The 27,896-nt window shown below is 44.2% G+C and overlaps 1 protein-coding gene across 1 annotated transcript; it reads left to right on the top strand.

Annotated features, from left to right (window-relative positions):
• Positions 1 to 1,239: 1,239 nt before the first annotated feature.
• PSMB4 (proteasome 20S subunit beta 4) lies at positions 1,240 to 27,628 on the top strand. Its single transcript, XM_086947338.1, has 7 exons — positions 1,240 to 1,416; positions 1,954 to 2,160; positions 2,298 to 2,444; positions 2,866 to 2,947; positions 4,007 to 4,123; positions 27,056 to 27,144; positions 27,427 to 27,628. The coding sequence occupies exons 1-7, from the start codon at positions 1,310 to 1,312 to the stop codon at positions 27,437 to 27,439; spliced, it is 762 nt and encodes a 253-aa protein (XP_086803464.1). The 5' UTR covers positions 1,240 to 1,309; the 3' UTR covers positions 27,440 to 27,628.
• The last annotated feature ends 268 nt before the right edge of the window (positions 27,629 to 27,896 follow it).

The following is a 27,896-nucleotide window of genomic DNA, read 5'->3' as shown; positions in this document are numbered from 1 at the left end:
GGGCCGCGGCGGTGATCTCGGGGGGCACCCTCGATATTAAAATAAAGACATTAAAATAAAAGAGAGAAGCCCCCCAAGCCCCCCCCAAGTTTTTTTTCCGAAAAATCGCGGGGTACGCGCACGTTGCGCGCTTACAGATATATAATTGTTTTCTCTTTTAATTTTCTCAGGAACTACTGGAGGGATTTACACTATTTAACCAAAAGCGTAATCTGCGTACCAGACTCTACCATTTTGACAAGTTTGGTGTAATTCCGTTCAGCGGTTCAAGCTGTAGCCGTGTTTAAAGGTCCTATGGCAATTAACATGGGGAAAACACGTTTTGGGCCCCCCCTTTTTTCTCCGCCCCCACTTGACTAATCCCCCCAAAACTTTCAGGGAAGGAGAGGAGCGGAGCGGGCCATCTTCTTTGAGAAATTTGCGACGATTCATCAACCAGCGCCAAAGTTATTCCCAATAGAATGTTGCGGATTTCCTATGGAAACTAGGTCCTAACTATATATACCTACTGGCGACCAGGACTCATGTATTCCGAAGCCCTTATGTAATGTAACTGGTCCTTTTGTAAAGTGCTCTGACACTTTCAGGTAAAGTTCGCTCAATATAAAATTATATTGAATAAAAAAATAATAAATAAAATAAACAAAAGCATTTGAAAAAGACAGTCAAATGAGCCAATTAAAAACATGGGCGGAGCTTAACACCCATATCTTGAATACAGCATGTCTCCAAGAGTCTCCTTAGGAGGTTTGAATGACAGTGACTGCGCAGAAACACTGGACCACACCGTGGCAAAGAACGACGTTTTTTGGGTGTAAAGATGGGGGCCATTTTAGTGAAGGATGAGTCGAGACATAGAGAAAGGATGTTAAAGCGGCATGTGCGGCAGCAAACGATATATTGCTCACGCCATCTTGAAATGGAGCACCTATACTCGCTGTTCAACGTTAAGGCCGAAAAGAAAAACAGACTAGTTAGCAAAAAGTCGTAATATCCAGCTATCATAGTTAGCTATCAATCTTAGTAATATGTATTCAAGCACAAAAAACAAGCACATGTATTACATAATTAACATTGTATTATGTATAACGTCATAAAAAATACGGAAAAGAATTAAAAATTAATTATTTTAGTAAACGTTGTTTTCTTTTGCTCGTGTAAGCGAGAAACGCAGCATTCTAAGACGGCGGCCTCGGTATTCGTTTTACGATATGTTTTCGGTCAAAGTCTTGGGTCGTCACTTCCTGTGCCGGTAACGTAACTTCCTGCGTTTCTGTTTCACTCTGAAGACAGTAACCCGTGAAACATTATGGAGGGACTCGGAAAGATGAGTTTCTGGGCTGGTGGGCCCGCACCTGGCGAGTTTTACCACCTTCCGGGAAAGAAGGAGACATGCGGACCCATCACCCGCACCCTGTGAGTTTGGTGCTCCGAGCGTTGGGCTGAACTAGAAAAAGGCCTGCTGAGTCATTCCGGGTTGAGGTCTCTTGTCTCAGTACTGGGTTGTTATGATTTGGGTCCACGGTTGTTCACTTCTTTACAGCATGAGAGGATAGGCAAGGGATCCGACAGCGCTGCGAGGCCAGAATGGCAGACATAGACCTATGTAACCTACTCCGAAGTAGCCCATGCGACATAAATTGGACTACACACGTTTGCATGTTACAGTATTGGCACCTGAGGTCCCTCAAGACTGACTAAGTGAAGGTGAAATGTACATAGCAGTGGAAATGTAATTTTCGATGGTCTTAAGTGCCAGCCTGTCTATATTGTTCAAATGACCTATTTTAAAAATATTTTACACCATGTGAAGAGGCTTAGGTAATGAGACCACAATAGAATTGTTAATTTAGTGGGTGATTGGGTAGTGACCTTAGCCAATCGAAGTAGGTACAGTAATATATCTGACGTGTTGTGTGGTGTCTGGTATAATATAGCTTCCTTCTCCTTAAGGAATCCAATGGTGACTGGCACTTCTGTGCTTGGCGTGAAGTTTGATGGTGGAGTGATAATCGCATCAGACATGCTGGGATCCTACGGTTCCCTTGCCAGGTTTCGAAACATCTCGCGGATCATGAAAGTAAATGAAAACATCATTCTGGGAGCATCCGGGGACTATGCCGATTACCAGTACCTGAAACGGAACATAGATCAGATGGTGTAAGTGGTGTTTATACTCTGTTGTTCATTATTTGGAGTTTGGGTAGATACACAAATTACCCACCCGATTAGTACTAAGGTGAGGACCAGGGTCTCTGCAGTCTGTTTCTAAGTACGTACAATGTTTTTCTTGGCAGAATTGATGAGGAATTAGTTGGCGACGGCCACAACTACAGCCCAAAAGCCATTTACGCCTGGCTGACCAGGGTCATGTACAACCGCAGGAGCCGGATGAACCCACTGTGGAACACAATTGTCATTGGTGGCTTTTACAATGGCGAAAGGTTGGTATTTGCCATTTTGAGTTAGTTTAGGTTGTATTAACTCACAAAGTAACATAAATCGGAAGTAGAAATTATTCTTGGTCATTTGAAGGTTGTACTTCTTTGTGGGCAGTAGTAGAGGACTGTTATGTGCATTTGTATTGCGCACAACTGTATGTACCAAGCTAGGACTACAGTTACTTATTGAAAAATATTTCTCATGTCCTAAGTGGAAGCTAAAAAGGGAGGCTCCTGTCCATGCATCCGCAGCTTTTATCATTGTTACTGTTTGCAGAAGTCAAGAGCAATGCACTTTGAGGTGTTTTTTGATCCGTGTTCCTTTTCATAAATATCTTTTTTGCTTTGCTATAGACAGAAACGCTTTGTTCACATTGATCATGAGGTTGCATTCTAACCCAATTTGTTTTGTGTGTTTGTGCAGCTTCCTTGGTTACGTGGACAAGTTAGGTGTTGCTTATGAATCCCCTACCATTGCAACCGGATTTGGTGCCTATCTGGCACAGGTAAGTACAAAGATAAAATAATATTTGTGTTATGACTGGATTTTCAAAGTTTAATGTTCCGATCAGATTCCAGACCTAAGTACCAACAGTTTAATGATGGAAGTGCAGACGCATTGAACGCATGGTGTCCGTGCATCAGTTACAGTGCCTTCGTTTGATCCTCCGTGGTCGTAGCTCCTCTTAAGGCACCATGATCTAATCTGCCTAATCAGGAGCAGAGTTCTAAAAATGATGGGTTGGAGTCAGTGTAGTGGAACAGTGTACAGCCTTCCAGTCTCTAAAGGAAGGCCTGTAACTTCAGCGATTATTCCTAAACCATTTAGTAAGGCAAGTCCTCTTTATATATTGAGTTCAAGACAGTGTGGAACTAAAAAAAAGCTTTAGAAAAAAATAATGCATGGTTGTTTATCTTACAGACGCTAAACAACCTTAAAACTTAAGAACTGTGAGTTAGACAACGGTTTTATGTGGGGAAGATTACTAGAACGTTGTTGCGTGTTACTTAGCAGCTAGAGCTGTTTCTTCTGGTAACTTTCCTGTCAGAACGGTCATTATTGTTACTGTGGGTGTTATCTTTCTGAACATTTTGCAGTCCTAATTTGTGTGAGGGTCTGATCATGATTTGGAAATGGCTGTACAGGTTTCTGCACAGCATGTTCTTTTAGTGCTCTGTTCACATGACAGACGCTATTTCTGGACGGGCAGTGCAGTGCAGAATACCTTTCATGCGGTTATATTGACAATTTACTACCACACATACCTTAAAATTATACTCCCCTTGTAGCCGTCATGCACGATTATTCCTTATAATGACAACTTTTTCATCTCGTGGTACTTGTATAAAATGGAGTTGTCATTAGAAATTGTCCTTCTGAATGGCAATAGACTACTGTACATGGGGAATGTTATTGCATTATGCATTTTTTCTTCGCTTTCTGACGGATTGAAATGTCAGTGACCAATGGTCCGTCAAGCACCGTAGGAATGTAATCTGTATTTGACTTGTGCTGGCATCGCCTGTATTGCTGATTTCTTGCGTTTTTTTTTTTTTTACTGCAGCCATTGATGAGGGAAGTTGTAGAAAAGAAACCCCTGCTAACAAAAGACGAGGCCCGCCACTTGATAGACCGCTGCATGAAGGTTTTGTACTACAGAGATGCTCGCTCCTACAACAGAGTAAGTGCACAAGAAGGCATGTGTAGTCATTGGTTGTGCACACAGTGTTTTGTGGCAGGCTTGAACTAATGATGCTTTATTCAGTACTTGGAATTCCATTTGCGGCCTAAGACTGTATTACTTCTAAGATCAAAGGGTCTTCTCATATATTAAACCAACATAGCTTGTAAATGGCAGCTATAAGTCCATAATAAACCTTACTTGAAAATAGTGTATTTTCCAATTAGAAAAACACCTATTGAATAGAGTAAATGAAAGAAACTTTATACTCTTTGGTAGTCTATCGCAAAAAAAAAACTTTGTCATGGTATTCAGAATTTTGTTCTAGGTGAAAACACATTTTGCCTCGTACCCGTTGAGAGGCAAGATCTTAAAGCTGTTGCTCCAACCTTCAGCTAAAAGTGGGCCGTGATGGCGATTATAACGTTTAGCTTTTGATCCCCTCCAGGATGACGAGGCTAATAAAGCATGCTTGGAGACTAATTAGTCGGAGGGATGACATTTGTATTTTACAGGTTTATACTGTTATAGGGCTGAGACAATACCTCACACTGAATGAAAAACGTATTTTACTTGAATTATGTCCGTCTGCTACCTAACACCGATATCCCTATATAATATGGGGTATGAAACTAATATTTTTGTTGCAGTAAAGCAGCCAGGCATCTTGCATATGTTTTATGGTTGACACCTCACTTCATAGAGAATCACTTTTTTTTAACCTTTATAGTTTCCCCTACCTCCTTCAAATTGAACTAAGCTGGTGAAAGAAGGACTGCGTATAGGAGGCAAATGACTTGGGTAGGTGGAGACGATAATGAAAGACCGGTCTCAATGAGACTGGAGGTACCATAGGGTGCAGGTGTGTGGTTGAGAGTGGAAGGAGGGTCAGAGTTAGAAGGTTGAATGGAGAATTTACAGATTGGGGTAGAATTAATTCTTGGAAAATGGGAAAGTGGAGTTCCAGGCAATAGATACCCATTGGACTATGCAAGGAGCTACCTAATCTCCTCACACTGAACACTGAGGGAGCACAACATACCTGTTCACCCTTCGGTTTGGATGGCCAGCCAGGGGTGGCATAATACATGCTGCAGCCTCTGGTAGACCCTGGGTGCACCTATGCCCTGGGTACCTAGGGTACACTGTACAGGGACTGATAAGGTAACTCAGTATCCAATTAGATATGTACCTAGAGTACATGTAATCCATTTTACAGAGAGAGCAGTGGGCCTGGGGCCCTGAATAGCAGGGCCCCAGGTCAACTAAGTCGAAAAACCAGCTAAACACCAGGCAAAAAGTTGGGGGCAACCATAGTCTGATATCCACCTTCCTACAGTAGGTATCATGACAACGGGAGGCAGGGCGGGTGGGAGTTAGGCACGGACAAAGAGAGGAGGGTGGGGGAAGAGAAGGCACGGGCAACGGGAGGGGGGCGGGGGAGAATGCATGACAACGAGGGGGGTAAAGAAGTCACCAAAGCATGTTGTGCCTGCAGGAGGAGAACCTCATTAAAGAAAATAGTGCTCACAGTCTAAATAACCCGTACCTTGTAAGTAAAGGGCCAGTCGCCATGGGAGGTGACAAATGAAGAGGAGGCAGTACTAAGGAGGAACTAACAAGCCTATTGACGAATCAGGAGTTGGCATTTAGGACAGACAATGACACAAGCCAATGGCAAATCTGGGCAGAGAGTTTCCGCAGGTTCTATTCACCTACTCCTTTACAGTAAGTCACTCAGAGCAGCGCATGTGCGCTGGCTCTAGGATCGACCTAAAAAAGTATTGTCTACTTTCCGTTGTTGGGTGCACCATTCTGTTCATTGTTTCTTAGTGTTGAATATAGTTAGTTTTCTCTTGCAGATGGCTTTTACTGTCTGTTGTCAAAGGCCTATTGTGTACCATACTAACACTTCAAATGGACTTTGAGAGAGCCTGCAACTTATTTGGTTGGTTCTTCGTCAGTCTCACTTGTTCCTTATTTGATAGCTTTCCTATCTCTTATATTTACCCCTCCACTGGATAATAGCTACCACCGTTTTGATAGATTGACTTGTATTCTTCCACACCGTGGAACTACTTTATTATTTTAGCACTCCATGATAGTCCATGCCTTGTCTTTTTTTCCCTCCCCTGTGTGCTGCTTTCCTCGTTACATCCTTGGAATCCTGAATTTCCATGTTCCTCCTCAACAATTCCAGCTTGTCTGTAAAACACCTTAACATGTTTGTTTGCCAGGTTTGACCAAAGAACATATTTTATCATGTGAGTTTCCTTTAGCTCTTGAATTCCACATGTTTCATTTAAACTCGGGCATTGGTACACAAAAACAGCATTCACGGCTATGGGAGGGGGTAGGCTGCCGGATGAGTGATGGAAAAATGCCTCTTCTCCTTCAGGCACATAAATCTATTCCCTTGGCTGCTGCAGGCACCTAATGAGTGGAGCATTTGTTCCAGTTCCTAGTTGTTTACAAAGTAAATGGCAACCATTTTCCTAAACATTTTGGCACTCCCACAGCGGCTGTTATGTTCTTTTAAGTACATTGAAATAGTCCTGTGGTGTTATGATTTTTAGGTCGAAGGGAAGGCCTAAAAGGCTGCGCTTGCGCAGTCTTAGGCTGGAGATTTAATGACTCTTAGTGCGCTGTAGGTCCCGCCTCCCATCTCCGTCTCTCCTCCATTGGCTGGCTTCCTAAACAGAGGCCAGCCATTGGAGGAAAGATCCGTCACTCCAATGTAGCCCCGTCCTTTTCGGATTTGGGGGCATAAGTTTTGCTGTTCTTTAGACAGTGACATTGTCCGTCACTCAGCACAGCAAAACACGCCCCCAAATCCGAAAAATGCCATAAGCTTTGTGGCCGCCAATGTTGCCTAGCCAGCGCCGAGTACGGTGATGCTGCCGCTTTCCACCCACTCTAGAGCCGCTTCCTCTGCTCTGACGCGGACACGGGCAGTCAGGTAAGCTTTTTCTTTTCAAATGTATTTTTTAACCCCCGCGCCAGTCCCGTCCCTCCCCCCGCGCCAGTCCCGTCCCCCCTGCAGTTGTAAGGAGAGAGGATCCACAAAAGTGCGCCAAACATCATCAGCTCGGTATAATAAATGCGCGCTTACTTTGAAAAGGCTCTGGAGCAAAGACAGACAATGTCACTGTCTTCACCGGGCTCGTCTATATGCAGCACGATCTCTGCCACCATGCTCCACCTTTCGCACAACATGCTGGTTCCCGCGGAGAACAGCAACCAGATGCCTTATCACAGGCGTGTCCTTTTCGCCTTCCGTTCCTACCTGTACGGGCATCTTTCCGTCGCACCCGCTCTGTGTGCTGTGCGCCCCCCCCCCGCAGCTTTTCACTTGGAATATTCCCTGCAGGATACCGGCGTCCCGACCGGTTCAGGTGAGACTGCTGCAGCGAGTAGTATCACCTGCTTAAATGGCGCGCCAGACACGGTACGGGATGGGGCTAGGCTACTTGTGGTTTAACTCCCTCTCAGATGCCAGTGCAGAGCTGGCAGTGCAGTGTTGCACAGATACTGTCAGGGTCGTCTTATTAGGTAATAGCACATGTAGTTTTTGGTAAATATAAAATGTATATATATACATCCCGTTTGCCATCATCTATCAACAGCCTCTTTCCATGTTGCGGGAAAATGTGTACGAATATGTCTGTCACTTTTTTTAGATCCCACCTGCTTGAGCATGCAGTAGCGTATGCTCTGGCTTGCGAGGTGTAGTGTGTTGAACAAGGGTCTTGTAGCTTGCCCATAGCGTAGCAAATGAGTAACAGTGGGCTTCACTGTCATTATTTGCTACCTTCTAATCGGGCAGGGTGAGACGGTTTCACTCTTACGGCTTGAGCGCGGAACAAGAACTGGTTGCTTCATCTGGATTATGGTCCTTCTGCTATGATTGAGGTACTATTTTTTTATGTATTTTCTTTCTTCTGTCCGTGTTGCTTCTTCCCTTCCCACCCCCATCTGTGCTGCTACTTCCCCTCCCTGTCTATGCTGCTTTTGCCCCTTCCCTGTCTGTGCTGCTTCATCCCTTCCCCGTCTGTGCTGCTTCATCCCTTCCCCGTCTGTGCTGCTTCATCCCTTCCCCGTCTGTGCTGCTTCATCTCTTCCCCGTCTGTGCTGCTTCATCTCTTCCCCGTCTGTGCTGCTTCATCTCTTCCCCGTCTGTGCTGCTTCATCTCTTCCCCGTCTGTGCTGCTTCTTTCCCCTCCCCGTCTGTGCTGCTTCTTCCCCACCCGTTTGTGCAGCTCCTTCCCCTTCCCGTTTGTGCAGCTCCTTCCCCTTCCCGTTTGTGCTGCTTCTTCCCCTCCCCGTTTGTGCTGCTTCTTCCCCTCCCCGTTTGTGCTGCTTCTTCCCCGTCTGTGCTGCTTCTTCTGCTTCCCCGTCTGTGCTGCTTCTTCTGCTCCCCCGTCTGTGCTACTTCTTCTGCTCCCCCGTCTCTGCTGCTTCTTCCCCCACCCCCGTTTTTATTGCATCTTTCCCTCCCACTCCCGTCCGTGTCGGTTTTTCCCCCTTACAGCTGTGTTACTTATTCCCCTCCCACCCCTTGCCCTTTTGCCTAATCCCCACCAACAAGGCCAGCCCTGCTGCATATTCCCCTCTTACCCCACCCATCCCCTGGTCGTGTTGCTTATTTCCCATTTTTCTTAATTTACCACCACCTCCCCCACCTTAATCCCCTCCCATCAGTTTTGCTATTATCCGGCCACCCCCTCGTTGTCCATCTTGCAAATTCCCCCCACCACCAACCGCCTTAAGAAAAAAGCTCTTACATGCCCAGTACTGCCTGATAACGTATGTTTTAAACCTGTTTCTACAGCCTGTGGATAAGTGAAGGGGAGGTTGGAATCTAGCCTATTTACAAAAGAAAGCCTTTATGAAAAAACGTATGTTGGGGTGACGACCCCTATTATATATATATATGGTACCCCTATTCCATAACTCATTTGAGACTGTAAGCATCTCTGGGCGACTCTATATTGACATCATTTTACTAAGTTGGCCACAGTGAGGAGGCTGGCATCTAAGGAGTAGTCATCCTAACACTAGTGCTGGGGAAGTAATCACTTGTAAAGCACAGTAAAGCTAAATGTCTTGAACTGAGTGATTCGATTACTTGGTCTAGGGCAGATCGATTTCGCAAGGGCAGGGTTCTGCTGACACACTTGCTGCATTTTTTGTTATAGTGGGTATCTCAGGAGACTTGATCTCTCACCAAAATATTCACCCAGGTTGTCAAAGTGTGGTTAGAGGATCGTAACGTCCTTGCACTGATTCAAGAAGGTTTTAGAGTGGCCTGTTTCAATACTACCCATACATTTATTATTTTTTAATTTGCAAATAAACTGCCAGTTAACGAACTCTGCTGAAGATGGCCTTCACAGACTTTTCTCAAGCCTTTATCCTAGTCCATAGAGGACAACTATTGTCAAAGCTGAAGAAGTCCATCCTAATATGCTCCTAGTGTATTTCACCTATGATACTGCTCATTAACAGAACTATTTAGGTTCTGTGCAGCTCGCCAGGTGAACTGGCAACAACATTCCAGGTTGATACTGGTGTAAAACGGCTTCCTCTTTGCACCTCTCCCGTCCAGTGTATACATCTAAACTTTTCTGATGTCCTTCAGATAAATGGCTCAGAAATGCAGCTATTGCTACATGCCAATGTTTTGGAATCTGATGGTTGAATACCGCAACAATCTTAATATAAAAATCAATAAGAACAAGTCTCATGTCTTAGAGAGCCTCTGCTAAGACCAGCTGTGAACAAAAAATGTGCATGGGGCAGCTCTTCTAGAAATACGTAACACAATATATATCAGTTTAATTTGTGCTGAGCAAGGTATGCACTGGGGCACATACTGCTCACAAGTTACCGGCCTAAAGGGAAACATGCCAGTCGCTCACATCCAAAATACTTGTGAGTTACCAGCTCCAATCAATGCTCGGAGAAAAAAATGCACAAATACATAAGGATATGAAACACAGCAAACACTGATTTAGACTATGCTTGCATAGAGAAACTTTGCACTCCCCTACTTTAAAAACACACCTTGCCGCTATTCTCTGCATGCTTTTTAATACTGCAATGCCCTCTCCAAACTCGACACAAAGGTTCAAATGTCTCAAAATAGGGAAGTACGTCTCATTTCGCAATTAGGAAGCATCGGTGGGCCAGCTCTGAAGGGACGGGGAAGCCTTCACTGACTGACAGTGCACTGCAAGATGTTATTCATGATTCTACGCCCCGCCCACTAGAAGGACCCTCACTTTCAGGCACTGAGGCCACATTGCCAACCCTCGGATCACGCCGATGAACCAAGGGAACAGTGTCAGACGCGGGAGACGGGCGCTTCTGTGATAGTGGAGCCTGCATCTGGAATTCCCTCCCCGGAACATCTGTACCCCCCTCCAATTTAATGCTCTTCACAAACCCCCTCCCTCCAGATACTGGCGCCAGTCATCGCCCGTCATCGCTTCAGCATAGCATGCAACCTTCCAGTGATCAGTGCAATGCTGTGACGTATCACACAATGAGTGTAATGAGCATGTGCTGCCTCTCTAACGGCTCTCGGGATACACTCAGCGAAAGCAAGACCCCGGGCCATATACATGTGAAGCTCTGCAAGAGCTGTATGTACCGGACTGCTCTCCTACTTTGCCTGTGTCTTAGTGCGTCCGCTCCTCCTTGCATTTGATGCTCAAGGCCAGCTTGCACATGCGTAGCCTGGGATCAGTGCTTGCGTTTATTCTTAGGTGCTTTGGCAAGGTGTGCGTCTAAGCGGAGGCATGGTGCAACATATACCTATCTGCGGAGCGCTTCCCTCCATAAAGGTACTTGCACGAGCTTGCACTGCTAACTGTTTTCGTTGGCGAGTGTCGCTCCATTGGTGGATTCTTCCCCCTGATTGCACTCGTTTTTTCTTGCCTTCTGCCCCGCTGTCCGTGTATGATTGCACTCAAGAGATTAGGGTCTGGTCTCCTGCTGGTCACCTTCTGCACGGCCTCACTGGCACGCCGCGGAAACTGTGAGGCATCGAGGCATAGGAGCTAGGATCAAGGTAAGAGATCTGTGGTCACCTGCCTGCCACCCCTCTCACTACCTCACTCTCTATCTCACTACATAACAACTTCTCTCTCTCTCTCTCTCTCTCTCTCTCTCTCTCTCTCTCTCTCTCTCTCTCTCTCTCTCTCTCTCTCTCTCTCTCTCTCTCTCTCTCTCTCTCTCTCTCTCTCTCTCTCTCACCACCTCACTCACTCTTTATCTCACTACCTCACTCGCTCTCTTTCTATCTCACTAACTCACTTTCACTCTCTCTTTCACTACCTCTCTGTCTATCTCAATACCTCACATCACTCTCCACCTCACTCTTTCACTACTTAACTCTCTCTATCTCACTCTCTCTCTCACTACCTCACTCTCTCTATTTAAATACCTCACTCTCTCTCTGCTAATGCAATAAGTCTTACATATGCAAAAAATTAACCTATTGCCAATAGAAATGACAATGCCATTTATTTAGGGATAACATTTTTTTTAAATAAAAAAAGAGCAATGCCAACAGCTCTAACTATAATATTGCCGAGACCATTGCATTGTAAATGCTTGTTTTTCTTTCGTTTCGTAAGCTGGATCACCTGCAGTGGGATTTTATTTTTTCAGTTTTCTGCATGAAATTTAAGAAATAAACCACGCAGTTTATAAAGTTTGAAAACATTCAGTGTTCGCTTTGAAGGTACCCTAAGATAAGTGTTTGCTTTTTCCCCAAAGTTTTTTTTCTCACTTTGTTCCTTTCCTTTTAAAAATGAAATGTTTTACAAAGAAGCATTGGAAAAGCTAACAGTTTAGCACTTACATTATAAAGGCCTAACCCATTGGGTTTGTAAAAGCTTGTTTTTTTTAATGTTACATCGTTAAGATTCGTACAGTCATGATATCTTCACTGCAGCACTATGATGTGTATTGTTTGGATGTCTTGCTATGCCGGGCTGTGTTGTTCACTACCGAGGCGCATCTGTTAGTTGTTTGTTTTTGCAGTGTTCTGGTATACTGTAACTTTGTGCTGTCTGGTTGTACTTCGGTGGACATGCATGGAGTTTTCATATCTTGTAGAAGTCAATTTCGGGGGGGGGTTTGAGTAGAGTCATATACTATTTGTTTCTGGTGTCGCTAGTTATTTTCTTTTCACGAGGTAGTGGCTTACTTGGGCTCTGGAACAGCTTTGCAGGTACCACCAGTGGAAGGGTAGTGCCTGGTTTGTGTTTTCCAATACGAGGGTGGGTGATGGTTGCTTTTGCTGTGCTGGGAGTGTAATGGCCTCCTGTTTTGGTTAGGAAAAGCAGTTACACTAGAGATGGTTTATATTAATTGTTTCTAGATTGGTGACTTGGGTATCTTTGCTGTGACTTGTAGTGTTGTATTAATATAGGTCATTGTGTCTGTGTTGATTTGATGATCCTGCCATTGTCTCATCCTGAGCGTGATCCAGGGGAACGCACAAGTTATGCTAGACTTATAATGGGTGGTTGTCGGATTTGCAAGAATGTAGAGTGTAGTTGTCGTGTGTAAATGTAAATAAAATAAATTAATACATGGTGACAGTACATTTATTCTGAGATGTTTTGCATACTATGGATTGAAGTGATCTTGTTTTTGTGTAAAAAGATAAGTGTTACCACTTGCCTCCCTAGTACTTAATCTCTAGATGCATCAGTGATAGTCATTTTAATTTACATTTACCCTTGTTGATGAGACAGGCGTCATATTTATTTTCTACTAGTCAAATATTACATTTCTCAGAAGTACCAATATTATTGACGAGGGCTGTTAAAGAATGGTGGTGAGGCAAATGGTTCACGTTTGTTGCCTATGCAAAGACTAAACGTACCCCTTGCATATTTTTGTTTTATCGGATGCCAATTATCAGTTGTTCAAGGGCTAAAACAAAAAGTAGGGTAGAGAGGGAGCAACCTCGGTGAGTTCCTCTTTAAATGTGAATCAGATGCCACTCCATTTGTGATTATAAACAAAGTTGGATTGCAGAAAGTGTTACAAAGAAGTCTCCCACATTGCACCCTTTTAAAAGCTCAAGCAAGTAATTCAGACTTACCCTTTTCAAATGCCTTATACGCATCTAGACTAGAAGGGGGGTATGTAGTGTGGATTGTGTTGCTGAGCTGAATTATGTCAATTAGTTGAGAAACATTGCATCCCTATATGCTTTAAAATAAAATTGGATTGGTTTTATCGATAATTATGGTCTAGCTTGACCTCTCAGTTGTCACCAGACAATTATGTGAGCATCACCAGCGAGGTACCTTTGCTCCGCCAGCATAGTTTAAGAAAGGAGTACTTGTTTTGATTAGGCAGAAAAAAAAGCAAGGGGCACACACAGGACATTGTAATGCTATCAAAGTGTCTTAGATAATTAGATACATCATGGTGCTTTTCTCTGGTAGCTGCAAAAACAGTTGGTGGAAGAATGCAGAACAATGTCATACATTCACCCCAGTACAGAGATCCGGGCCTAAATCCATCGTTTTTTTTCTCACAGTGCCATTCCAGTTTGGACCCAGCCATATGCAAATCAGTCTTGACCCTGCAACCAATGGGAACAGTCCAGCCCAAACTGCCAGTCCAGGTCCTCCCTGGACTGGAAACAAGCATCCTAGGATCTGTTACCCTAAGTTGGCAGGGTATGACCAGACGTGGGTCCCTTGCTTACTTTGCCACTGAATTTAAGCTAGCCTGGCTGATGAGGGCTGTTAGCCCGAAACCGGTCCCAAGATGCTTGTTTCAGGTCCAGGGAAGACATGGCTTTGCAGTTCGGGCTGGACTGTTCCCATGAGGCACAGGGTCAAGACTGATTTGCATATAGCGGTGTCTGAACTGGGGTGGCAAAGTGAGGTAAATAATGATGATGGATTCAACCCAGATCGGTGAGCCCTCTGTCCATCATCTCCTTGTCTTTGCTTTGTTCTCCCTAAGTTGGCCGGGTATACCCAGACTTGGGTCCCTTGCTCACTTTGCCACTGGATTCAAGCTAGCCTGGCTGATGAGGGATGTTAGCCCGAAACCGGTCCCAGGATGCTTGTTTCCAGTCCAGGGAACACATGGCTTGGCAGTTTGGGCTGGACCGTTCCCATGAGGCACAGGGTCAAGACTGATTTGCATATACCTGTGTTTGAACTGGGGTGGCAAAGTGAGCTAAAGAATGATGATGGATCTGTGACTGGGGATGAGTGTTTGAAAATTTCAGCACTGCGTCCATCATCTCCTTGTGTTTTCTCTGGTAGCAGCACAGGTGGGAGGTGGACAGTCATTAATCTACATGGATTGTTGGGTCGGGCTTGGCAGTGAATTCATAAGCCTGACCTAGTGGCATTGCCCCTGCTGGTTTTTGTGATGTGGCATTATAGTCTTTCTGCCCATTTCTTAGTAAAGATTTATTGTCTTACTTTAAAGGCAAAATAGGCCTGTAGTTTGAATATCATTGGGGAGCGTTCCTTTCTTTATGGACGTCAATTACATTATTTTTTTTCCCCCGTAGCATGTGGGTATAACTTATTTTTGATTTTTGAGTTCTACATCTTGCATAGAAGAGGAGGAAGTTATGGAAAGTTGTGCCCAAGGAATCCAAATCCATTAGTAAATCTGTGTGGACATGGCGCTTTAACATCGGATGTAACCTCCTAATTTAAAGATTTTCTTTCCCTATTGTGATAATTGTTGTTTAAGTGTGCGTGTGTGAGCATTTCAGTGGCTTAGATGAAGTCTGATATGGAGTTAATTGCACTGTGTGAGGGCTTCTCACATTTAAGGTATATCAAAGTTTGTTAATGTGATGATCATTTGCCATATGCTGTTATTCAGCGGCCCTCAAAGGACACTGTGTGATTTTAGGTTCAGTATTGTATGGTGTGGTATATTCTTAAACTGTGACTCAATCCATTTAGCAATGTCAGTGATGCTTTTATCAATATTTTGTAGTATCCTCCTGAATGACTCTGCATTGAGGAATCTTCCATATGTGAAATGCCGCTTATTAGTTTTGTTCACAATAAAAATGTTTTATGTTGAGCTTGAAGTTACTTCTGTTGGTAAATAAATTATCCATGCATGAATAAGGAAGTATTGCAGCGCAGTAAATAGAAATTTTATAGCGTGGTATTACTTTTGGTAGGACCATTTTTTTACAATTCTGTATTCTTTTTTTTTTTTTTATTGAATTAGTTACTTTTTAGTCTTGTGATTGAAGTTCAAACAGTGAGCCGCCTTGATAGGGGATACCTGAATCGTCTGTAATCGACAGAGCTATTATGGCCTCCCCGTTGTATATGACTCCTGCAACCTTTTCTGGCTTTTTTTGTTGCATGCAAAGGTATTTGAAAACACAATGTCAAATGTAAAAATACGAATCTCAGTACATTGAATGGTTTATTAAAGGTGAAACTGGCACATATTGTATGGGTCAACTGGGAAGCAATGGGTATCTGTGTCCAGTGTGCTTTCCACAGATCGATAAATACTTGATCTGAAACTATGTTGACTGTGTAAGCCAAAAGTGAAAGTACTGATCCAGCGCCCCTATAGAAAATCTGCCTCAACAACACTACCCAACACCATGATACTCACCATTAATCATAAACTCTTCACAAGGCCCATAAATAACTGAGACAAATATTGGGCAACTGAATCATGTGACCTAATTAATCAGAACTATTCACAAACTATTTACATATTCTATAAAACTGCAGTTTATCATCTTTATTATCATGAAAATATATCGGAAACATTTAATTAAGCCACTTAGGTAAATGGATCAACTGATGGTAACTAGACTAAGAATAAACAAGACCAGCTTGTCATTTCAAAATCTATTTTATTAATTTTGTTATCAATCAAAGAGCATTTTTGGAATATGAAATCTTTCTATTAGCAATTTTGAAAGCATCATTTAATCAATTAAAGGCACATTAGACTGACATTTTTAAGACGGATCAGCTTGCAAAGGATTAGAGAAGCAAAGGTTTCATTCCCTAAATTCTATTTCCCTGACTAAACTCATTAAAACCTAAAAAGAAAAAGTCATTAGATCTGCTATCCTTACGTGAGTCAAAAGTCCGACAGCACTTCATGCCCTTCAGGAATCGGGAACGAACAACCCGCCCTCCTCCCAAGGGGTCAGGTTTTATACCTTTTCTCTATCTAAAACTTACTAATTCTCACTAAAAGAATACTTTTTCTCTGTCATCCAGCATTTCTATTGGCTGACAGCCGTCAGTCCATATGAGATCATAACCTTTTCATTCCAAAGTTGTGCCTTTCTAAAACGTCTTTGTCCTTTATCCACAGGCGTCATTAGCTTCCGAGGATTTTGCAACATCTTATTTGGCTGTTCTGCCGCTTCCTGTCCTTGAGGTTATTCAACCCAGAGCACATCTTGCACAGTTCCATTTATTTATTTACTGATGAACATCATTGTGGCAAAACTTTTCCACTTTGTTAGCTGTGCTCGGCTCATCACAACAGGATTCCAAACACCCTTTCAAAAGCTAGGCCTCAGGCCTCTTTCTTGAAGGCTAGTATTCAAAGAAACACAAAACATTAATTAATTTGAGTAATGAAGATTATTCTGTAACCCACCCCCTTGCTAATGTTAACCCATTAGTATATGTTATCTGGCTTTAAGCACATGAATGTAGCATTATAAAAACCTTCTTCTTATAGGCCTCCAGGATTCTCCACGAACCTTTGCCACAAATAAGACATGACATAGACAAAAGCACATTTAAAATAAGCACATGCCATTAATTAAACAGCCGCAATTAATGTTGACAAAACAAATAGACAAGGTTAGTTCATTATTTTTCAACGTACTTGCAAGTGTAACAAAAAGCACATAATGTTAAACCCATATGTCATGTATGCATTTTATTCTAGGTTGATTAGTACATTTTTGTGCAATAACTCAATAATACAATTAGTCATTATGGGAGTTTAACTTTGCGAGTCAAAACATAATTTATTTCTGAAACTCGCTTCATCAGTACATTATCACCCCTCTGAATGTCTTGGAAGTGCTGCAGTTAGACTGGTTCTGTATGAGAGGAGGAGGGGACATGGCAATCTGCTTCCAGCTCTGCAATGAATTAAAAAGTTACTGGTAAATTTTACAGCAGTGATCATAAAATTAAAGCTAATTCTGAATGAATTGGCACATGCAGCACAACTGGGCCATCTGAAACCACTTACAATGAGAATTAGAAAAGAGAGTCTTTGCCATGGAGACATGCGCAAAGACACCATCAGACTCATGACGTGGAACGTGCTTGTTTCAAATCCAGACGCAAAATGCACTATGTGCTGGCCTATGCTAGTGGTCATCATGTGGACATATTACTATTACAGGACACCCACATTGGGCCTGGGAAATCAAAAATTGGGGGCAAGTCCTGGGGTGGTACATATTGATACTTCGCAGCCTGTTCTGCTTACTCGAGAGGGGTAGCAATAGAAATCCACAAAGGCGGGTTACCTATCACCGCATTACTGCCATAGTGGGCTCAGGTAAAGACCTGATCGTCCAGGGAGTTCTTAATCATACTCATATCACCGTAGCAAACATGTTCTGTACTGTGGGGGTGTAGTGCAGTAAACTGAATCGCCAATCAATTGTATAGGGTGGAGACTAGAATGTCACACTGGAGTTAGATCTTGGGTGCCTAGAACAAAGGCAAACTACAGACCTTACCACTCATTATAAGCGAACATATAACACACACCTTTTTTTATAAACCTATTTTATTGAATTTTGAAGCATACATTTAACAAGAAATTGTAAATGTATATCCCACGACAACACTCTTATTGGATAACAAGGAAGAGGTGGAGAGGAAAGTTCATTTCCTATGGAAATATGTGATGACAAGAAAATATGGAGAGGGAGAGCGCCCTAGGTGCGCACAAGCCGGTTTAAACCGAAGTGGGCGACTGACAACATTGACACAAGAGAGGGGCACACAGCCCATCGCCCGGCTGAGGTCTTAACGGCATTTGCTGACTATTATACTTGATTATAAAGCTCCTCATGCAGTGAGCATAGGGGCGATATGGGCCAGTATTTGGATGCAGTGACATTAGCACGGGTGAAGACAGCTGACCGGAATACTCTTCCCACCCGGCCCCACACAGAGGAAGACTATTAAAAAGGTGATCACGGATCTGAGAGCGGACAAGGCGTCTGGCAGTGACTGTCTGACAAGTCGGTTTTATAAGGAGAATACACCTCTACTTGCTCCACACTTGTTAGAAATGTATGGAGAGGCCGTGCTAAAGGGTGAGCTACCCCCTACGCTGCTGAAACCAGGAAAGCCTACGCCCAAGTGTGGATCCCACAGACTGCACTCACTTATGAACTTGGATAACATGATGCTGACTAAAATACTGGTGGCTCGCCTGTTGCCACTGAAAAATGTACTGGTTCCACAGGACCCGTCTTGCTTTATACCAGATGCTCGACATCAGACAACTTCAGAACTCTGTTCACCGCGGCGCACCAGCATGATTCAGAGCTGAAAAGGGTGTCAGTGTTTCTTGACGCAGCCAAGATGTTCAGTTGAATGGCCGTTTATGTTGGCGATGCTCAACAGAATTGGACTGGGTAATGCGATGATGTGCTGGATTTCTCCTTTGTATGGGCGTATACGGTTTAATAGGCAAGTGTTGCATCCCATATCCATTCAGCGTGGTACATGACCGGGATGTCCTGCGTAGCCCCCGATTTTCGCATTGGAAATTGAACCGCTGGCATGTCTTATTAGACAAATCTCCGGTCCGTAGGTGTGTACGGTTTGGTGCACACTACTTACTGATCTCCCTATACGTGGGTGAGGTATTCTTTAATAGTAAAGGACCTGGATATCAATTTACAGCCAATAATAGCAGATATTAGGTAGTGGTCTGGCTTGACAATCAATTGGACGAAATCTACCATCATGCCGTTAACATCTAACACTCAGCGACCAATACTAGACCAGTCGTTACAATTTAAGAAGCAATGATCCGCTGTCTAAGGGATCCACTTTCACAGATAGCTATGGGTTGTGCTACCTGAAAATTATGGTAAAATTGCTGCTGTCCATAGTCGGTAGAAAGGCAAAAATGAAAATGGTGGTATATTACCAAAACTATTATCCCTATTTCGGAACATTCCTATACGTCTCAATCAGATCTTCATTCAGCAGCTTAGGTCTTTGATGATAAAAATTTGCATGGAGAAGCCAACAACCCTGATTTCGTTTGGAACATACTACAGATAGGGTTTAAAGGATGGTTTGCAGCACCTAACTTGGCAGTAGAGCACTTGGTTGCACAGGCCCAGTTCGCCTCTCATTGGTTTCATGATTACTGTAAAGTTCCACATAAAGACTTGAAGAGAGCCCTGGTAAGCCCTGATAGTCTCAGTACAGTAACATTGAAAGACCCCCTCAAAGGACCTAGAAATGAAATTCACACAGTTAATTGCACAGTATGGGTGTGGCACAGGCTAGCGACTATAGGTGTGGCACAGGCTAGCGACTATAGGTGTGATCGAAAAAATATATTCCATGCAAGTGCCTCTGGTCAGGAACACTCATTTTTAGATTACGTTTGAACCTCTGTCCAATGAATGAATGGGGTAAAGGGAATCTGCAAAATGGGAGACCTTTATGGGGAAAAATATGTTCCTCACTCAGACAGACTACACCCAAGGCAGGCGGGGACTCTCCCCTAGATGTGTTTAAATATCACCACCTGAAAGGGACAGTTGGACAGCCGTATCCAGACTACCACAGGAACCCCGGAGTTGGAGTCCGCTCTCCTTAGTGGCGGCAAGCCCTGCACCTAGGAGATTGATCAGGCTAATGTACAATGCTGTAATGGGGGGGCCTGCTGTTAATCAATGCCAAGACGAGGGCACACTGGGCACGAGAATTAGCATCTGACTTAACTGATGAACTATGCCCATATTGCTCTGCCGGGGCGGTGGGTGACATTTGAAAGTGGTGGGGCGCAAACTGATTTGCATACAGCACAAGCCCGAACCCCAAAATGGGGGGTTGGAGGGGTTCCCCCCCACCCCCACCCCGAAAATGTTGGGGGAAAAAAGAAAAATGGTGCATTTTCAAGCAAATTTGAGAAAGCAGGAAGGTTAATAAAGCAATTGTGAAAGTGCAGTTATTACATTAATAGATGGCATAACATAGGTAGCTGCTTATACAGTATAACCACAGAGCTTCATACATTCCGTCCAATTACGCTGCTGAATTCAGACTATAAGACTTGCATGAAAATCTCAGACAGCCCTTCAGACAGTATTCTAGAAAGCCCTTCAGACACTGTTCTAGATATCCCTTCACACAGTGTTCTTGACAGCCCTTCAGAAAGTATTCTACACAGCCCTTCAGACACTGTTCTAGACATCCCATTCACATAGTATTCTAGATAGCCCTTCAAACACTGTTCTAGACAGCCCTTCAGACAGAATTCTAGACGAAATCACGCCCAACAAACCGTCGCCGGCACAGCACCATACCAGAAATCTAAAATAAAAGCGGAAACACACACTGAGTTGCAGCTTCCGCGTAAGTAGAGGACCTGCAAAGAAAATGATGTCAGCCTGACGAAAACGAACAATTTTTATTTCATAAAAATTACTCCTGTCTTTTCACGGATAAAGCACAAACTCTGCGCACATATGTTTCTGGCAGTAATCATACAAGGACAGAGCACCCTTCACCAGGCCGTACTGGGGAGAGACATGGTGAACCACAAGACTGCCGAGAAAGGACACGGCGTCGACATTCCGTCTTTGGAATATATATATATATATATATATATATATATATATATATATATATACACACATATACACATATACACATATACACATATACACATATACACATATACACATATACACATACATACATACACACACACACACATATACACACACACCTACACAGTTGAGGGTAAATATTAGAGCATCATTTTTTAATAATTAGTATTACTTAGCTGCAATGTAATGCTCCATACAGGGACTCTTGTTTTAATGGTAGAAAACTTACCAGAGAAGTAGTGGCTCTAGTGTAGTGGCTGTGTTGGCGATGTAAAGATCTCAATGTAGTGGTGTAACCCCATGATGTCCCCTACAGACAATTCCCAGTCTTTGTCCACTCCACAGCCCGCTTCCTTTCTCAGTATGCACCCTCCTTTTCTATACATCTCCATATAGCAATATAGAGATAGTCCTGGTGGGAATATGATCAGCTAAAACTCAGCATGCACCCCAGGACACTTATTTAGAAGAAAGATATGTGAAAGTACCGTAATGTTATAGCTATGGAAGTATCCTCTTCACATCCTTGGACCTTCTGTCCCCTGATGGTCTACAACCTCCCTTTCATCCATTCCTCCTAGAAAGGCCTGCCAGGAGCAGTTTCCATCAGTCTGAACCCCCTCCAAGGTCTCCCAGCGTGGTATAGCTACAATCTCTGTCCCACTCCCTGAAGGAAGGCTGGTAAGCTACACGGTCGATGTTCTCATCCCATACGTCCGAGGCAGTGTCCGATGGGCCTTCCATCACCGCCAAAAACCTGAATGAATGTACCCTCTCAGGCATAAAACCCATTCTTCCACCACCTTTCAAGGACAGGAATGTTCTCCTCATGTACATAAGAGGGAAGATGGTGGAGGTACAATATATCCGGTGCAAAGTTATAGTAAAAAAAAAAAAGTGGAACAATGCAAAAAATTGGCCCAAAATAGTAATATAAAAAAAACATTTGTTGAAAAAGTGTTACGACTGTGACTTCACAGAGTCGGCTTGAATCCCTGGACGGAGAGCACGGCAGCCTCTCGTCTCTTCTGAAATGCCGCACTTCGCAAGGGCTTGAAACGTTCCACCAATGCGGCCCATGGAAGCCTTGCGGGCCTGTTCAACTGGTGCAGCACTCTCTCGCGGTAGGCTTGCAGGTCTCCTGGAACGCCGCACTAAGTCCTCACACTCTTACTGACGGTACTCGCCCATGGCAGCCTCGCAACACCCCTTGGCTGTATGAAATCTAATGCCGCAACAGAGTCATGTTCCCAGACCCATAGTACATTATTTCAGTCTTTCCCGCCAAAGCATTACACTTTGCCGGCACACTCCACGCGCACATGTACACACACACCTGCCTCCCTTGGCAACACGCTTCACAAACAGCCCTTATAATGTTAAAACAGCTGCCCTCCAATCGTTTAGCGTGGGGTTAAACACACCCCTATAAACCTACTCACAGTGGTGGCATGCATGCAAAGAAACAATATCCTTGCCCATCGAGTGTTTTGCCTCCTATACCCACTGTCAGTACAATTTTACTTGCTGCACGATAGATAGCATACACTTTAAAATCACGCAGGTAAATGCCCTCTTACCACCAGTTCATTCCCTTACGGCATGTACTGCCACACAATGAAATGCTGAATATGCCAAGTTCCCCTGTGGCACACAGGTCCTGGAGAATCTAAAAACACGGCACAGTCGCTTCACAAATAAAAAAACAAAAACATTATTTATCAGGTGCTGGCTCGGTAGGACAGTCAGGCGACTTACCTGAACGGGTCCGCTGCTTCTTGTCTGGTCCTGGGCTGTCTGGGGTCCCGTGTTCTGCAGCTGCCTGAGCTCCCTCGGAGGCAAAGCCACAGCATGCCACAGAGATAAGAAGCAGACACACGCATCCCGGTGAAATGGCCAATCACTGCATGGCTTCACTGTGTGAAGCCATGCAGTGATTCAGTGATTGGCCATTTACTTGTGGCTGAGGCAGTGTGTGCCATCCCCACGCGCGGCATCCAATGATGGATGCTGCGCGGTGGACCAGCCAATCCTGGCGCTGCATGCAGTGCCAGGATTGGCTAGGGGGGCACATTTGCTTCTCGCCCTGTCGCCCCTTGTAAGCTCGGGCTACGGCAGGCTGAGAAGTACCCCTGGGTCCTGCTGGGGAACTGTAGTGCGCATGCTTGGGAAAGTTGGATCCCAACTTGCACTTGCGCACTACGGTCTGTCTGCTGCAGCCTGAGTGTACTGTCACTCAAGCTGCAGCAGGAGCCACCCCGTGTGCATTCCGAAATCGCCGGGTGTGTCCCGGCGGCTGACTCTCAATCCTTACAATAAATTACTCTGTACAACACACTTGTACAGAGTAATTTATTGTAAGGATTGCAGCCGCGATGCGGGTCCATGTGGCTGGTGGGGCTACACCCCAAAGGACGCACCGCGGCTGTGCTCTACGCACACCAAAGAAGTATCTGTGAGTGGTATGCACAGATTAATTCATTACAAGTTTTTACATCCACTATATGCCTGTATCACAGGCAAAGTTCCCCGGGAGGTGGGATGCCCAATGCTTAAGGTTCAGGGCACCAGATGTGGATTTACTGCATCTGGCACGACAATGCCTCCCGATCAGGGATTATTGGAATCAGGTGTTTGGGACACTAAATGTAATGACTAGCCTGTCGCCAACCTGCTGCTGGGCTATGCCAAGAAGGTCCCCAAAAATGTGCGTAAGTTTATGGTGTTGGCGCTCTTGATGAGGAAGCCAAAAGTAACTATGCACTGGGGTAGAGGTAGGGCATCCACGATGGCAAACTGAATCACAGACATGGTCACATATCGCTCACATGCGGAGACCAACAGCAAATGATTCCCTACAACATCTCACCTGAAAGACACATGGGGGATCCCTTGAGATCACATTTGGCAGAGGCTATGGCTAGCCCGGATGGTAATACAACAAGTTCTAGTGACCTGGTGGTATAGTCACGATGACTACACAACATACAGGGTGAGACATTTACCTGGGATACAAATTCTGTTGGGGTGTGATGTTACGGTAAAGTGCAAACATTTATATTTATTTAAAACATTTATAAAGCGCGGCTGTCACCTTACAGGCATCCTGGCGCTGAGATATCTCCAGGAGGGGGAAGCACGGGGGAGAGCAGCAGTACAATGGCCATCAAGTTAACACTTAGGAAACAGCCAGGTTTTGACACATTTCCTGAAGGGAAGGAGTTCTTTCGTTTGATGGATATCTAGGGGCATACTGTTCCAGAGTTTAGCAGCCGCAACTCTGAAGGATCTGCCTCCGGTCCTAGCTTTTTTAAATCTCGGCACTTTTACAAGGCATGCCGTTGTAGAGCGAAGTGCTCTGGTTGGGGTGCACCAGTCAAACATGGTTTGCAGAGAGCTAGGCCCAAATCCATGCAGGGCTTTGAAAACTAGACAGAGGGATTTAAAGGCCACTCGCTGTTTCAACGGAAGCCAGTGGATTTCGGCCATCGCCGCTGTGGCCGAGGATCTCCTAGGCCAGCCAAGGGCCAATTTAGCAGAGGCAGATTGTACTCTTTGAAGTCTGTCTAATAGCAAGCCTGGAGACTCGAGTAGCAGCGCATTACAATAGTCGAGGCGACTTAGAATAGTACACCTGACTATTAAAGCCCGGGCCTGTAAGGGAAGTAGTGGCAAGATCTTACGTAGGGACCGAATGAGGGCCGAACAGGTGGACACTGTTTTCGCAACCTGGGCTTCCTTGCTCAGTTTGTTGTGCATCATAACACCCAGATTGCGAACAGTGCTGACCGGCTGGGATTTTTCTGAGGATTCTGGGAGCCAAAAATCCACCGGGAAAGGGCGAGGGATCAGACTTCCAGCACAGAACAAAACCTCAGTTTTGGAGGCGTTAAACTGTAGTGAGTTGTTGTGTAGCCAGCCGGCCGTGTCTCGCAGACAATCATGAAAGGATTCCAAAGGAATCGATTCCTCACCCTCCCAAGAGAGGATGAGTTGAGTGTCATCTGCGTAATTGATAGCCTTTAGCCTGTGAGACTTTATCAACGTGATCAATGGTTTGAGATACACGTTAAATAAAATCGGGTTGATGGACGAGCCTTGAGGCACCGCATGAGACACCGGGGAGAAGGCAGATTGAAACGGAGGAAGGGATACAGCCTGCTTCCTATCCTGCAGGAAGGAACGAAACCAGTGCAGGGCAATGCCACCCACCCCGGCTTCCCTCATTCTCTCCAATAGAATCCCATGATTTACTGTATCAAATGCAGCAGACCGGTCCAACAGAATCAAAGCTACTGCCTGACCCCTGTCTGCACGCATTCGAAGGTCCTCCATAGCGGTAAGTAGGGCTGTTTCGGTGCCGTGGGCTGGGCGGAAACCGAATTGTGTTTCTTCCAGAAATTGATGCTGCTCCAGATGTTTGGAGAGACCTGAGCTCACCCATCGCTCAGCAATTTTTGCAGGGAACGGTAGCAAGGAGATGGGTCTGTAATTCTGTAGGCACTCTGGATTTAAGGAGGTTTTTTTTTAGCAGTGGCGAGACAAGAGCCTGCTTCCAAGAGGCAGGGACTGTGCCACTACGCAGAGATTGATTACAGATCCTGCGAAGAGTAGGAAAGAGTTCCTCTCCGGAAGCTTTCCAGATTTTATGGGGGATAGGGTCGAGAGGAGATCCAGATGAGGTACCGCGAGCCAGTCTGTCGAAGTCTGCCTCAGTAATAGGGGGAAGCTCCAGCAGACAGTCCGCAGGCTGCCATCCTGGGTTCCCCGCTCCGATGTCCATATTACCTTCCCCAGAACAAGGGGAGCGGACCAGAGTAGGGGTGGTACTCAAGTTGCGAATGATGGCTTCTATTTTTTCATTGAAAAACAGAGCTAGATTATCGCAAAGGGCCTGTGTGGGAAGGGTCGTTTTTTTTTGTTTTTTTTGAGCAGTCAGGGTGGGTAAGACTGTTCAGAATCTGAAAAATGCTTTTGGAGCTATTTGCGGCTGTACATATTGTGGAGCAAAAATAATCAGATTTAGAATTCTGAATCAACGCTTTATATTCAGAGTTTAGTTTTCCAGAGCAGTCTGCTGGCATCAGTGTAACCCTGCCTCCATTTCCTTTCCGCCTGTTTACAGGCAAGTTTTAGAGCCTTTAAGGAGTCATTAAACCACGGAGACGACACTCTGCCCTTATGCTTGCGTGTTTTTAGTGGAGCAAGAGAGTCAACCATCGTGGTTATCCTGAGACATAAAGCCTCGTAATTGTCAACGACTTGGCGGTCCGGGGAGAAACATGTATTTATGTCAGTTTGATCACAATATGGCAACAATGTATTCTGAGTAGGACATATTCAACAGTAGTTCTGTACTGCTGACATTGTATAACGGCTTTGTTAAAGATACCAAAAAAAAGTCTTTGAGTAATAGTTGGGCACATCTTGATAAGGTTAGTGAGCACTGAACCCAAGATTTTACAGGAGTAAAGCTGGAAAACAATCAGTAAGGCTATTCCGAACTCTACTTTGATCTTTTTCTCCCTCATCAGTCAGGCCAGTAATTCAGGCTTGTCTTGTTGAATAATGCTACTCCCGCACCTGCAAACTATTCACAGAACTTTTCCTACAAAAAAAATTACATTTACAATTCCTTTACTATTGTCAGACAGACTGGTCTGACCGAACATCATCATTCGAAAGATTACTTATCATGTACATCAAAGGGATTTGATTCCCTTGGGAAGTTTTCCAAATGAATAATATTAACAGGCAATGCCCGTATTTGGGCCAGTAATGTAACCTATTGCTTTCAAAGGCTGTTATCCAGACCGAATTTTTTTATGCCTTGCTTCCTGTTCTCCAGTAAGAGACTGTTTTTCAATGAGACGGGGTTTATGGCAGATTCTGAATGTGGTACAAGATCGAATTTTAAGGGCAAAATGTCTATGCAAAATCACATTGTGTTTTTCCTCCTACTAACATTTTGAATACTTGGTTGTTGGCATTCTAATTCTAACCAAAAGGTTTGACTTTTCATCTTTCTTTCATAGTATGAAATTGCAACAGTAACGGACAGCGGAGTTGAGATAGAGGGACCACTCAGTACAGAAACCAACTGGGATATCGCTCATATGGTCAGGTAAAGCAGCCCTCTTTTTGTGATTTCAACACTACTTGCAATATGCCTGCCTATACCATACATAGTTACTGTGGGTGGGTATGTACAGTACCTAGTTTCGGATATTTCTGGTAAAGCATTAGGATCCCTATGTATAGGGTGATACTCTTGACAGTTGCTTAAAGCATAGAGTTGCTTCTTACTAGTACAATCCTCGCATGCAGTGGGATTAGCTATGACATGGGATACAGCTTCCCTTTGTATCAAGTGCTAACCATACTCTTTTTTTTGTCTCTTTTGCAGTGGATTTGAATAACTCGTGAAGAGACCAGCGTCTTGTTCTCAGGCTATAATTTCTTTGCTCTTATTAAAGTAATACGTCTGTTTCTATTACACTCGGCCCTGTTATTTTGTATTTTATTGGGGCGTATGTATGTTTGGTATGTGAGTGAGGATCTCGTTAATGAAAATAAACCATCCACAACCTGATTGTTATTAAAACTGATTTCTGATGTCAGATTTTGTTCCTGAGACTACATACTTCTGTTTATTAAAGACACCAAAAGTGGCCTGTCTAGTACTTTTGCAACTCTCAAGCAAAAGGATCTGCCAGTAAAATGTTGGGGAGCTATTGTTGTTCATGAAACACATTTTCAAAGTATCTATTTATATTCTTACTGATAGCTGATGGATCGCATTCAGATAGGACTTCCTAGTACATTAGGTCTCTATCCCACAGATGGATGACTCCTTCCAATAGAAGGATGAAAAAT

Source organism: Lissotriton vulgaris, chromosome 12 (genome assembly GCF_964263255.1).
Source record: "Lissotriton vulgaris chromosome 12, aLisVul1.2, whole genome shotgun sequence".
Lineage (NCBI taxonomy): Eukaryota > Metazoa > Chordata > Amphibia > Caudata > Salamandridae > Lissotriton > Lissotriton vulgaris.
This window is presented reverse-complemented; position numbering and strand designations above follow the sequence as displayed.

Excerpts from the sequence above, each read along its gene's own strand:
- PSMB4 (XM_086947338.1), top strand. The coding sequence starts at position 1,310 with ATGGAGGGACTCGGAAAGATGAGTTTCTGGGCTGGTGGGCCCGCACCT. Across the intron at positions 1,417-1,953 it reads GGACCCATCACCCGCACCCT|GAATCCAATGGTGACTGGCA; the intron begins GTGAGTTTGGTG and ends CTTCTCCTTAAG. Across the intron at positions 2,445-2,865 it reads GGCTTTTACAATGGCGAAAG|CTTCCTTGGTTACGTGGACA; the intron begins GTTGGTATTTGC and ends GTGTTTGTGCAG.